The sequence below is a fragment of the Staurois parvus genome, unplaced genomic scaffold (assembly GCF_062004578.1).
Source record: "Staurois parvus isolate SC_StPar_1 unplaced genomic scaffold, SC_StPar_1.0 ptg000175l, whole genome shotgun sequence".
In the NCBI taxonomy this organism is placed as follows: Eukaryota; Metazoa; Chordata; class Amphibia; order Anura; family Ranidae; genus Staurois; species Staurois parvus.
In genome coordinates, this window is record NW_028317971.1 from 1,302,106 (window position 1) to 1,315,833 (window position 13,728).

The window sequence follows — 13,728 nt, forward strand, 5'->3', positions numbered from 1 at the left end:
ATCAGATTTTCCAGGTCATTATAATATTTCTGTTCAGTATATCCAGTAATATTCCTGCATTCTTCTTGACAGACACTGTTTTGTTGAATTAAATTCCCTAGGTGCTCATCAAATTTCTTTTTATTTTTATACTCTTGTGCAGGAGAGGATTGAGCACACACAGATCTTTGTCTCTTCCCATGTGCTGTATAATCTAAAGCTTCCAGGGATACTAGAATAGCTACTTTTGTAACACCTGGTAAGGGTACCCCCCTATCCATGTGTAATCAAACCCCCAAGTACAGTAATTCTGTCTTATGAGAACAACAGAGGGAATATGATGTCTGAAAGTATACAAATCTGATAAAAGGCAGCACAATGGGTCTGACTGTCTCTGGCGAGGCATAATGAGTGAATGAGGAACAAGGTTAAGGCCATTCTTTCCATTTTCACAGTCCTGCCGAGTTGGTTCCATCTACAGACCAGATTCTGCTTTTGCTGGTGTATATGTACCCAATTCATCAATAATGTCTCAAAGCTCTGATGAAGCTTTCTGTCAAACAGAACCAGGTAATCTCTCTGCCTTAGACTTTTATGTGATTGATCATCTAATGTTACATTATTAACTTAGAGATCTAATAGGCTCCCCTGTTGTGGGTAGATGCATGTATTTTATTATATGGCTGAATGGCTGCTTATTGAAGATGTGTTCCAGTCTTAAATTGCAGAGGGGCAAACTGCCAAGGTGGAGCTTTAGAATGTATGTATGCTCGAAATGAATGAAATGTGCAATAAATGGTTTTTAATTTGCTGTTTGAAATGCATTTTCACACTTCTTCAGAAATGTTAAACTTCAAAATGGCAACCTTTTATAAACTAATTATGAATTTACACTTGTATCCCCAGGCTGAACCGTACAGATATTTAGAATGGTTATTATTGTTGGGGTTGTTTCAACTAAGCAGACCGCACTATTTAGGCTTTCAGCTTTCCAGTCCTGGTGATACAGCAGTGGCAATGTTATAAAGAAGGGGAATTAATTTGCAATAGATTTTTTGAGTAATGCTGCTCATTGTCATTTTATATATTTATCATGTATGTATTTATTTGGTTCTCACAACCCAGGGCCAGATGCATCTCTAAACTTTAATTTGTTAGAATTATTTAAAATACTGAAAATGCAAGAGATAGGAGATGGAACAGTACAGTAATACCAGTATGAACGGACATTGTACAATGACTTTAATTGAATATGTGCACCTTGACTTGTATTGCCAAATGTTTTAACGATCTGTTCAAGTATACTTGTTTACAGACACTTTAAATATCTTAAAAGGAAATCTCTTTATAACTCATTATGCTTTTCCACAGATATATGAACACACATATGTGTGTGTTAGTGTGTTAACTTGGATTTCTTTATGTCTCATCAATTATTTGTAGCTTGTTGTTGTAGTGGTCAAAAAGAAACCTAGCATTAAATTGTAGTAAACTTTTTTCTTCCTATTTTTTCTAGATTACAGATATAAAAAGGATGAACTTTTCAAGAGGATCAAGGTTACCACATTCGCTCAGCTAGTGCGTAATGTACCATTTTGTTTTTCCTCAAGTTACCTCTTATTTAAAAATTTTTACTCGATTTACAGTTCTCCTAATAATATGTAGTTTATCAAGTAGAGTGGTGCTTCTGGGATGCACAAAATACATACTGTAACAGGGATGCGTCAGCAGTTTAGAAGGCTGAAGATTGTCATTTGATGGGCAATGTATGTACAAAAGCACACCTTCCAAATTGACAGTTGAACTCTGTTTACTGTCCTATTGACTTTCAAAATGGTAGTACTCCCTTTATTACTGTCAAGCCACATACTATACTACGTTTGCAGCAAGGAAATCTATTAGGGCCCTTTCACACTGATGTGCTTTTGATGCGTTCCCATTGACTTACAGTTGAAGGTGCCTTTTTGGTACGCTTTTGAAAAGCTGCCCCAAAGATGCAGCATGCAAGACTTTTAAAAACACAGCACATGTGCAGTGTGAACAGTTACATAGGATTTAAAGGGTTTGGTAAGACAAATCTTCAATTAAGATGATGATCTCTGAAAGATAAAAAAAAAAAAACACAGTCATGCAGATTGATGCCATTAGACAACATAGCAAGGCACCTGCAGCACCTATAATGCTGCACAAATAGTAATTGTATTTGTTTTTTCTGCGAAAAAAGATTTTCAAGGAGTTATCCATCATATGCAGGGCACTTATAGCACCTATAATGCTGCACATCTAGAAATTTTATTTGTTTTTCTGAGGCAATTGATTTTCAAGGAGTTGCCCGTCATAGCAAGGCACCTATAATGCTGCACATCTAGTCATTTTATTTGTTTTTCTGCGGCAATTGATTTTCAAGGAGTTACCCATCAAAGCTTAGGTGCACTTTAAAGTGGTCTTTTCACCCCAAAGCTAAAAATTGTAGGTGCGTGCACCTGGGAATGCTGTTCACAAAACATCTGCAAGTCAATTGCTAAACCAAACCTTTATTAATTGCATTCCCCTTCCTTTACTATTGAGGCACTGGTGATGTAGCCAGGGCCTCACAACTGGCTTATGGAAAGGCTATGTCACCAGTGATTCCTAGGAGAGCTCACCTGTAACCTGTGATATTTAGCAAAATCTTGTGAGATCACAGGGAGAGAAGGTGTTTCCCCCCCCCCCCCCTGAATGGGCGTATACTGTCAGATCTCTGAGTGTTCAGGCGCAGGATTTACCTATGCATTTTCATGGGGAGCAGGAATACTATTCCAGAAGTAAAGGAAGAGATTATATTCTGCCATTAGTGAAAAAGGCCTCCAAGATAAGAGTGAAGAGGAGAAAAACAATACGGCCTTCAAGGAAATTAAAAACCTACCTGTAACTGTACAAATGTTGTTTTAAATTGCAATTTCACAACCTCTCTATTTTTGTTATTGGCAATTTGGGTGATGGCCTGCTTTAAAATTTCTTTAATAAGATGAGGCATAGCAATTGTGAGAGTTCAACATCATTGTTCAAATTTCCTTTTCACTCTTCTTCCCTTACTGGGATGATCTGCCCTGCTGAATGAAGAGTAAAAAAGTCTTAGTAATATAATATCATATACAGGTAGTTCAAGTGGCATCTGTGTCAGAAGAGAGCGATGCTGAAATTACCAGTGAGGAGCTGCGGAGGCTGGAAGGTAATAAAAATTTAAACAGTTTACGTATTGAATGTCAGTCATTTGATTCCCTGGAGAAAATACTGATGATGCTACAGCACATTTCATGAACTATGTTTTCAACTTATTTCATTAACTACATTTCGACTCCCAGCACATTTTATTCCCAGATGCCTTTTCTATAACAAGCCTGGCAATATAATACTGGTTTCTTACTGCACAATTTTTGTGTCCACGTTGTAGGTGTATTAACCCATCAAGCATTACAAATCTTCAGAAAAGGGGCTTAGGGCTATTCTTTTGGGTAATATCTGTTAATTGCTTACTTACCAACAGATTCACAACATTGAATTTAATGAAAATTCTTCTCCCATGATTTTAACCGTGTATGGAGCGGAGATGTGTAAAATGAAGAAAACCCAGCTTGATGGGTTGGGAAGTTTTCGTGTTGTTGATCCCGCTGTCATTACCATGTGCCTATGGGCAGATTGACCGATATACACAGAACAGTAAATGTCTGTATAGAGTGAACGGGGGGGGGGGGGCTTTTTTGAAGGTGTTAAAGTTCTCATACTGTATTCACAACAAGGGGAAACAAACTGGCTGGAATATACTTCAGAGTTTAAAGTCATACCTCCTTTTTCCCTTCTCAATTCTTCTAAACAGAAGTGCTTGTATGAACTGCAGTGTGCTTATGTTTAGGACAGAACCCTGCAGATTTCATAATCTGATTTTGTAAGCCTGTCTAACGGTTCCATGAGATCTGTGGTCGGTTTATGACTGGGTTAGATCTAACCTGTCTGATGCTTGGGTGCAGTAAAAAATTGTCAGAGGGGCAGAGGATGCGAGGTCAGCAGGGCATTGTATAGGAGTCAGTAAGGCAGTGTACAAGGGGTCAGCAGGACAGTGTACAGAGGTCATTATTTTGTAAGACAGTGTACAGATGTTTATTAGGGCAGTATACAGGTGTTAGCAGGGCAGTGTATAAGAGTCAGTAGGGCAGTGTACAAGGAGTCAGTAGGGCAGAGGACCGGGTTCAGCAATGCACTGGACAGGGGTCACAGAGCAGATGGAGAACAAGCATTATCAGGGTAGAAGACAGGAGTCTGTAAGGCAGGGTACAGGGGTTGGCAGGGTACTGGGGTCAGCAGGGCAGGGTACAGGGGGATCAGGGTAAAGATCAGTGGTCAGCAGAGAAGAGGACAGGGTCACGCTGGCAGAACACTCAACAGAGCTCCTCCTTCCATCCCTGCCCTGCACACAGCCTAGGAACTCAGCAGATCTCCTTCTCCCCACTCAGCATAACTGAGATTGGATTCCCTCCCAGACACCGCCTCCATCTGCACAGTGTGTAACTGGCTACTGCAACTGCACTGCCATTCTAATCTGGAAGTTTCAATAGTCAGAACTGTGACATAGCAGCCAGGTACACACTGTACGGATTGAGATTGAGGCTGTGTCTGTAAAGGAATCTGGTCTCGGCAATTTCCCCCTCCTAGCACAAATCCCATCCACCAAAAAAAAAAAAATCACCCCTCCTAGCACACATCTTTTTGTATGACAAATCTACTCTAAAGGTGCTGGTGAACTAGGCAGTTATCATGGCTGATTAGATTTTCATCTAATCTACTATCTCTTGAAAAGTGAAACTCCACGCATACTGCACTATACACAGTTGAAATGCATATGCTTATAGGTTTACCTGCCAAAGGATTTGTAATTCTGTAGAGTCAGTACAGATTTATAGACATTTTAACAATGTAAAACTGAACTGATGAAGTGTAGTTTGAATTAAAGCCTATGTGCAGCCAAAATCAAAAACAGAAAAATCAACCCAAGGGACACAAAACACATTCAGTAGGTCATGTCCCTTGTGCTGATGCCTCTTCTGTTAGTAGTAATCTTACTCCGTCCTTAAGCCCCTCCCCACCTTGCTCCCGTAGTCTTCCAGTGCAGCAGGAGTTAATACTAAGGGACTGTCACAGGCTTTCCTCAAAGAGTTTGACTATGTCAGTCCACCATTCATAGAAACTGTACTACAGCATCTATGAATGAAGCAGGTTCTATGAATGGAGAATGTTGAGCTATTAATGCATCTCTCCTCAATTCATAGATCCTGTTTCATTCTTGGGGTGAAGGGGTGGGGGACAGTGCAAGATTACTACTAACAGAGAAATCAACAAAAGGGACACATCTTACTGACTGTGGGGGGGGGTTGTCCCTTGTGCCAATTCTTCTGTTGTTGATTTTGGCTCTAGGCAGTTATCTTCCTGTTGACTTTCTATGTCACTTTTGTGCCTCCAACCTGATAATTGGGTTGTAAAACAGCATCATCATCAACTATGTCCTGTGGGCAGAAAGATGTCCCAGGAAGCAGTAATGATAGGCCAGGAAGTAGCAGTTGTGTGTTTATCACAAGAATGGCTGGCCACTATTTCAAATCTTTTGGCAGATCAAATAAAAAACATTGTATTCAGTTGTTTGCCTGGTGTTAGACGTTAATGTACATGAAGCAGGTGCTGATTAATATCCGAAAACTAAAACAGAACATGAAATGTCAGTGGTCATTGATATTGGCTGCAATTGCCTGTGTATGCATCTGTGCTCTGCGCTGTTGTGGCTGTTGTCTCATAAATCAGCTAGATCTATTTGACCACTGGTGTGCGTGACCTACTCACTTTTTCTGCTGAATGATTACACTTGATGGCCATTTTAAAGTGATTGCTATTTAAAAAAATGCTTTTTTTTTCCCTTTTTAAACATGTTATATTTACCTGCTCTGTGCATTGGTTTTGTACAGAGCAGCCCCAAGGATTGCTGGGTAAGGTATGTCTTTGTACTGATGACACAAAGGTGTGTAATAGGGTTGATATCCCTGGAGGTGTCTGTAACATGGAACATGATTTGGCATTGGCATACAAGTGTAAAGTCTCCCAAAAACTGCGCTAAAATATATGTAATATCCCCAACAATATATAACCTTCAAATTAAATAAAGTCTGTGCCTCAAAATACTGCCAATTCCTAAAAAATATATAAATCACTTATATAATTATATCAGTGTTACAAATATCATGCTGCCACATTAAATTATTAAACACATACAAGAAAAATTATTTTGGCAGCTCATGCATCAATGTCAGATTCTAAATGAAATACAAAAAAGTCCAAATGTTTCAGTCCAGTCTTGTGATCACCAGGTGACATAAATCATAAATATTTCTTAAAAATAAATCGCTTAGATTATCCGATAATTACCACGTGAATACTTGTGCCAAAAAGTAATATAACATTTGGACTTTTTTGTATTTCATTTAGAATCTGATATTGATGCATGCGCAGCTAAAATATTTTTTCTTTAAATATTTTTCTTGTATGATTTGGCATTGCTGGATGATTGGTCACAAAAGTGGAAATTGCAGTTCAATGTTTCTAAATGTAAAATAATACATCTAGGGGAAAAGAACCAATTGAGAGAGTACAACATAGGGGGTACAGTGTTGGCCAGCACTTCAGAGGAAAAGGACTTGGGGGTACTTATTGCAGATTATTGCAAAATGAGCAGTTTGGCCAGGCAATGGGGAAAGCGAATAGAATTCTAGGATACATCATCACCAGCAGGAGGAAAGAGGTCCTGATTCCTGTATATAGATCTTTAGTTAGACCTCATTTAGAATACTGTGTCCAGTTCTGGAGACCTCACATACAAAACGATATTGTTAAGATGGAACAAGTCCACAGGTAGGTAACAAAAATGGTGAAAGATCTGGGGGATAAATAGATCAAGAGTGACTTCAGGAACTTAACATGTGCAGTCTGGAGGAAAGAAGGGAAAGGGGAGACATGATTGAAACCTTTAAATACAGTCAGGTCCATAAATATTGGGACATCGCCACATATCTAACATTTTTGGCTCTATACACCACCACAATGGATTTGAAAGGAAACGAACAAGATGTGCTTTAACTGCAGACTGTCAGCTTTAATGTGAGGGTATTTACATCCAAATCAGGTGAATGGTGTAGGAATTACAACAGTTTGCATGTGTGCCTCCCACTTGTTAAGGAACCAAAAGTAATGGGACAGAATAATAATCATAAATCAAACTTTCACTTTTTAATACTTGGTTGCAAATCCTTTGCAGTCAATTACAGCCTGAAGTCTGGAACGCATAGACATCACCAGACGCTGGGTTTCATCCCTGGTGATGCTCTGCCAGGCCTCTACTGCAACTGTTTTCAGTTCCTGCTTGTTCTTGGGGCATTTTCCCTTCAGTTTTGTCTTCAGCAAGTGAAATGCATGCTCAATCGGATTCAGGTCAGGTGATTGACTTGGCCATTGCATAACATTCCACTTCTTTCCCTTAGAAAACTCTTTGGTTGCTTTTGCAGTATGCTTTGGGTCATTGTCCATCTGCACTGTGAAGCGGCGTCCAATGAGTTCTGAAGCATTTGGCTGAATATGAGCAGATAATATTGCCCGAAACACTTCAGAATTCATCCTGCTGCTTTTGTCAGCAGTCACATCATCAATAAATACAAGAGAACCAGTTCCATTGGCAGCCATACATGCCCACGCCATGACACTACCACCACCATGCTTCACTGATGAGGTGGTATGCTTAGGATCATGAGCAGTTCCTTTCCTTCTCCATACTCTTCTCTTCCCATCACTCTGGTACAAGTTGATCTTGGTCTCATCTGTCCATAGGATGTTGTTCCAGAACTGTGAAGGCTTTTTTAGATGTCGTTTGGCAAACTCTAATCTGGCCTTCCTGTTTTTGAGGCTCACCAATGGTTTACATTTTGTGGTGAACCCTCTGTATTCACTCTGGTGAAGTATTCTCTTGATTGTTAACTTTGACACACATACACCTACCTCCTGGAGAGTGTTCTTGATTTGGCCAACTGTTGTGAAGGGTGTTTTCTTCACCAGGGAAAGAATTCTTTGGTCATCCACCACAGTTGTTTTCCGTGGTCTTCCGGGTCTTTTGGTGTTGCTGAGCTCACCGGTGCGTTCCTTCTTTTTAAGAATGTTCCAAACAGTTGTTATGGCCACGCCTAATGTTTTTGCTATCTCTCTGATGGGTTTGTTTTGTTTTTTCAGCTTAATGATGGCTTGCTTCACTGATAGTGACAGCTCTTTGGATCTCATCTTGAGAGTTGACAGCAACAGATTCCAAATGCAAATAACACACTTGAAATGAACTCTGGACCTTTTATCTGCTCATTGTAATTGGGATAATGAGGGAATAACACACACCTGGCTATGGAACAGCTGACAAGCCAATTGTCCCATTACTTTTGGTCCCTTAACAAGTGGGAGGCACATATTCAAACTGTTGTAATTCCTACACCGTTCACCTGATTTGGATGTAAATACCCTCAAATTAAAGCTGACAGTCTGCAGTTAAAGCACATCTTGTTCATTTCATGACAAATCCACTGTGGTGGTGTATAGAGCCAAAAATGTTAGAATTGTGCCAATGTCCCAATATTTATGGACCTGACTGTACATCAAGAGAGTAAATAAGATTCAGTACGGCAGTATTTTCAACATGAAACCAAAATCAAGAACACCAAGACATGACCTTAAACTAACTGGAGGAAAGTTCATCAACTAATCTCAGAAAGTACTATTTTACTGAAAGAGTAGTTGATACCTGGAATAAACTTCCAGCAGAGGTAGTAAGCCAGTAAACAGCTTCAAACATGCATGGGACAGGCACAGATCTATACTCGGACAAAAAAACAAACAAACCCCTCCCCCCTCCAAAATAAAAAGGGGCAGACTCGATGGACCACTCGGTCTGTTTTGCCTCACTTTCCTATGCTTCTATTAAGCCTCTCCCTTGCCCCCCCCCTTCCCCTCCCTTTTTGCTCCAGAGCCAGTGAGGAAAGAGAGAGTGCAGAGAGCTGCTGTTCTCTAGCACAGTGCTGGAATGAGATGGGGGGGGGGGGGGGGGCTGGAGGAGGGAACTGTGCACAGAAGATTTTTTACCTTAATGCATAGAATAGAATGTAAAAACCTTTTGCCTTTTATATATATATACACATAAAATATTTTATCGTATTTGAGTTTTTATTTATTTATTTTAGATAACAGTTCAGTCATGTCAGAGGCAGATACAGAGCTAGCAACAGACCGGACCAATGGCAAACACAGCCCTGGCAGTGTTCCTTTAAGCCCTGTCGAGCTGATTGATAATATAGGAAGTTTGGAATCCTTGAGCTCTGCGCGCTCCACTCTGCAGAGGTGAGTGATACTAAAGTACTTTATAAATGTATATAATAATGTATTACAACTGTACATACTGTATGTAGGCAGACTTTAAAAAAATCACTGTACCAGTTAAAATGAAGACCCCCCAATTCATGTTACCAGAAGTAGCCCCTTTTCCTGTATCTCTGTACTACTCTCTCTTTCCTGACACCTGAATATTATGCACATTGTTGCTGTTATGTTTATGAGCACCACTGCTTTTTTTTTTAGTTTTAAATGTACATTTTTCTCATTTAGTGTTATTAGTGGAGTAGGAGAATTGGACCTGGATAGTGATCCAAAGAAAAAATCGAAACAAGCACCCTCTCCAAGCACAGGGTCTCTTGACAAACCATACCCAGATTCCCCATACCTTCTTCTGGATGTACGTGACAGAGATTGCTACGATCAGTGCCATGTTATTGGAGGTAAGATTAGAACAAAATATCATGCACAGCTGTTACTGCCCAATGTTTTCAATGTGCACAATGGTTTTGTTTTTTTTTTTTTTTAATTCTGTTGCTATGTACTACTATTATCTACAGTAATTTTGCATGTCTCAAAGTAGTGAAGTTGTGGCAGCAGCTAAACCAAGCAGTCTTTGACTTTTCATAAATGGAATGATAGCACTTGTGATCGAATAAAAAGAACACTTCAATTCGCAAGTGAAGTCACAAAAAGGGATATGAAGAGTCACAAAAAGTCCTTATTAGTACAAAATACAGTGGGTGTAGTAAAGAATCACCCCCCCCCCCTTTAAAATAATCACATTTTGTTGCCTTGCAGCCTGAAATGAAAACAGGCGCAGTTTTGTTTTATCCAGCTGTATTTATATGTCAAAAAAAAAATATAAGAAATTCAAAAACAGAATAGCTGAGTTGGATAAAGGATCACCCCATTGTGTCAGTATTTTTTTGAACCACCTTTTGCTTTAATTTCAGCCTTTATTCTGTTGGGATATGTCTCTGCTAACTTTACACATCTAGACTTTGCAATGTTTGCCCACTCTGTTTTACAGAACTACTTAAGTTCAGTAAAATGTTATGGTCATTCCACAGATTTTCAATGGGGTTTAAGTCTGGGCTCTGACTAGGTCATGCAGGGACATTCACCTTTTTTTTTCTTCAACCATTGTGTGGTTATTTTTTGCTGTGTGCTTTGGGTCATTGTCATGTTAGAAAGTAAACCTTTTTCCCATTGACTACTTTCTGGCAGGGGGCAGCAGATTTTCCTCAAGAGTTTGATGGTATTTTGTCTCATCCCTTTTCCCTTCTATCCTGACAAGTGTTCCACACCCTGCTGCAGAGAACCCCACATAACAGGATATTACCACCTCCATGCTTTACTGTAGGAATGGTGTTATTTGGACAGTGAGCTGTATTGGATTTCCACCAGATGTATCATTTAGTGTTGAGGCCAAATAATTCCATTTTAGTCTCATCTGACAATAACACCTTTTTCCATGTGACCTGAGAACTTTCAAGGTGCGTTTTGGCAAAGCTCAGTCAGCCTTTTGTGAGGGGGGGGGGGGGGGGCTTTTTTCTTGTAACCCTCCCATACAAGCCACATTTGTGGACAATTTGTGATATTGTTGTCACATGCACACAGTCATCACTGTTTTTCATAAATTCCAGCAACTGCTTCAGAGTTGCTGTAGGCCTCTTGGTAGCCTCTTTTACCAGTTCCCTCCTGGCTCTTTCATCCAGTTTGAAGCAACGTCCTGATCCAGGGAGGGTCTGTATTGTACAAAATATCTTCCACTTCCTAATAGTAGACTTCACTGTGCTTTTGGGCATTGATCAAGCCTTTAAAATTTTCATTTCTCAAAATCCATCTCCTGACTTGTGCCTGTCCACAACTTTATCCTGGAGATCTTTTGACAGTGCCTTACCACACATAGCCAATTGTTTGCTTTAGTTGTACTATCAGGGACTGAAATGTTCCCGGAAAGCTTTTTTTCATGCTGAGCTAGTCAAAATGACCGCAGCTGATCACAGTTGAAAGTCAGATGGCTTTCTGTGCCACTGAGAAGGTGATTAGCTACACCTGATTGAGTTTAGAAGTCATTTTAGGAGGGAGGTGATCCTTTATCCAATTCAGTGATTTTGTTTTTGAATTTGTAAAAATGTTTCTGACATGTTGGTGTTATATCTTTCACTTGGATGTTATAAATTGCACTGAGTATATACAGCTGGATAAAGCAAAAACTGTGCCTGTCTTCATTTCAGGCTGCAAAGCAAGAAATGTGATTATTTTAAAGGGGAATGATTATTTTCTATACCTACTCTAGTCGGCAAGGAGGATTACAGAGAGTGAAAAATGCAGTGCTGTACATTAGTTCTGCTCAGCAATGCTTTATAAATAGGCTGCCTAGGATATTACAATTTCTTTGGCGTTGATATAAGGAGCAATGCAGGGTAGGCAAAAGGTGTTTAGATCTTTTTAAAACCAAAGCTCTGTTAGAATATAATTTTTTTGCATAGGAAAGAAAGAAAGAAAGAATTAAGTCCAAAGCATAAGTTATACACTATATTGCCAAAAGTATTGGGACACCCCTCCAAATCATTGGATTTAGGTGTTCCAATCACCTCCATGGCCACAGGTGTATAAAATCAAGCATCTAGGCATGCAGACTGCTTGGGTTGCTCTCTGGAGCTCAGTGAATTTAAGTGTGGTACCTTGATAGGTTGCCACCTGTGCAATAAGTCCATCCATGAAATTTCCTTGCTACTATATATTCCACTGTCACCTGTTACTGGTATTATAACAAAGTGGAAATAACTGGGAACAACAGCAACTCAGCCATGAAGTGGTAGGCCACGTAAAATGACAGAGCGGGGTCAGTACATGCTTAAACGCATAGTGCGCTGAAGTCGCCAACTGCCTGCAGAGTCAATGGCTAAAGATCTCCAAACTTTGTGTGGCCTTCAGATTAGCACAACAACAGTGCGTAGAGAGCTTCATTGAATGGGTTTCCATAGCCGAGCAGCTGCATCCAAGCCTTACATCACCAAGTGCAATGCAAAGCATCAGATGCAGTGCTGTAAAGCACACCATCACTGGACTCTAGAGCAGTGGAGACGCTTCTCTCTCTGGTAATCCGATAGACGTGTCTGGGTTTGGCGGTTGCCAGGAGAACAGTACTTGCCTGACTGCATTGTGCCAAGTGTAAAGTTTGATGGAGGGGGGATTATGGTGTGGGGTTGTTTTTCAGGGGTTGGGCTTGGCCCCTTAATTCCAGTGAAGGGAACTCTTAAGGCGGCAGCATACCAAGACATTTTCGACAATTTCATGCTCCCAACTTTGTGGGAACAGTGTGGGGATGGCCCCTTCCTGTTCCAACATGACTGTGCACCAGTGCACAAAGCAAGGTCCTTAAAGACATGGATGAGCAAGTTTGGGGTGCAGGAACTTGACTGGCCTGTACACAGTCCTGACCTCAACCTGATAGAACACCTTTGGGATGAATTAGAGCGGAGGCTGCGAGCCAGGCCTTCTCGTCCAACATCAGTGCCTGACCTCACAAATGCGCTTCTGGAAGAATGGTCAAACATTCCGATAGACACGCTCCTAAACCTTGTGGACGGCCTTCCCAGAAGAGTTGAAGTTGTTATAGCTGCAAAGGGTGGGCCAACTCAATATTGAACCCTACAGACTAAGATTGGAACAACAATAAAGTTCATGTGAGTTTAAAGGCAGGCGTCTTCATACTTTTATCAATATAGTGTATATATACTAATGTAGTGCAATATACAGTTGTGTTCAAAGTAATAGCAGTCAGACATCACTAACCTGATCAATCACTGTTTTTGGTAGAAATGATATTTCTACATGGCAAATAATTTATTAGCAGGTGTAGTAGAGTAATAGAAATCCAACAGACCCAACAGTCATGACATGCATGCTGCTGATTCTGTGTAATTGAATCACTAATTGAAAAGGGCATGTTCAAAATAATAGCAGTGTGGAGTTCTATTAGTGAGGTCATTCATTCTTTGAAAAACAGGTGGCAATTATTGCCCTTATTTAAGGAAGGAAGGCAGCAAATGTTTTACATGCTTGTTACAGTGCATTTCTCTCTGAAATTCTGAGGAAAATGGGTCGTTCCAGACATTGTTCAGAAGAACAGCGTACCTTGATTAAAAAGTTGATTGGAGGGGGGAAAACATATAAAGAAGTGCAGAAAAAGATAGACTGCTCAGCTAAAATGATCGCAAATGCTTTAAAATGGCAACCAAAACCTGAAAGATGTGAAAGAAAGCGAAAAGCTACCATTCGAATGGATAGAAGAATAGCCAA

At 40.1% G+C, this 13,728-nt stretch overlaps 1 protein-coding gene across 1 annotated transcript in view; it reads left to right on the plus strand.

The window, feature by feature from the left end:
- CEP41 (centrosomal protein 41) overlaps positions 1 to 13,728 on the plus strand; it is a 61,618-nt gene that overhangs the window by 33,395 nt on the left and 14,495 nt on the right. Inside the window, exons 4-7 of the mRNA XM_089676866.1 lie at positions 1,496 to 1,557; positions 3,118 to 3,190; positions 9,267 to 9,423; positions 9,688 to 9,857. Of these exons, the coding sequence (XP_089532992.1) occupies positions 1,496 to 1,557; positions 3,118 to 3,190; positions 9,267 to 9,423; positions 9,688 to 9,857 (462 nt within the window). The remainder of the gene's footprint in view (positions 1 to 1,495; positions 1,558 to 3,117; positions 3,191 to 9,266; positions 9,424 to 9,687; positions 9,858 to 13,728) is intronic.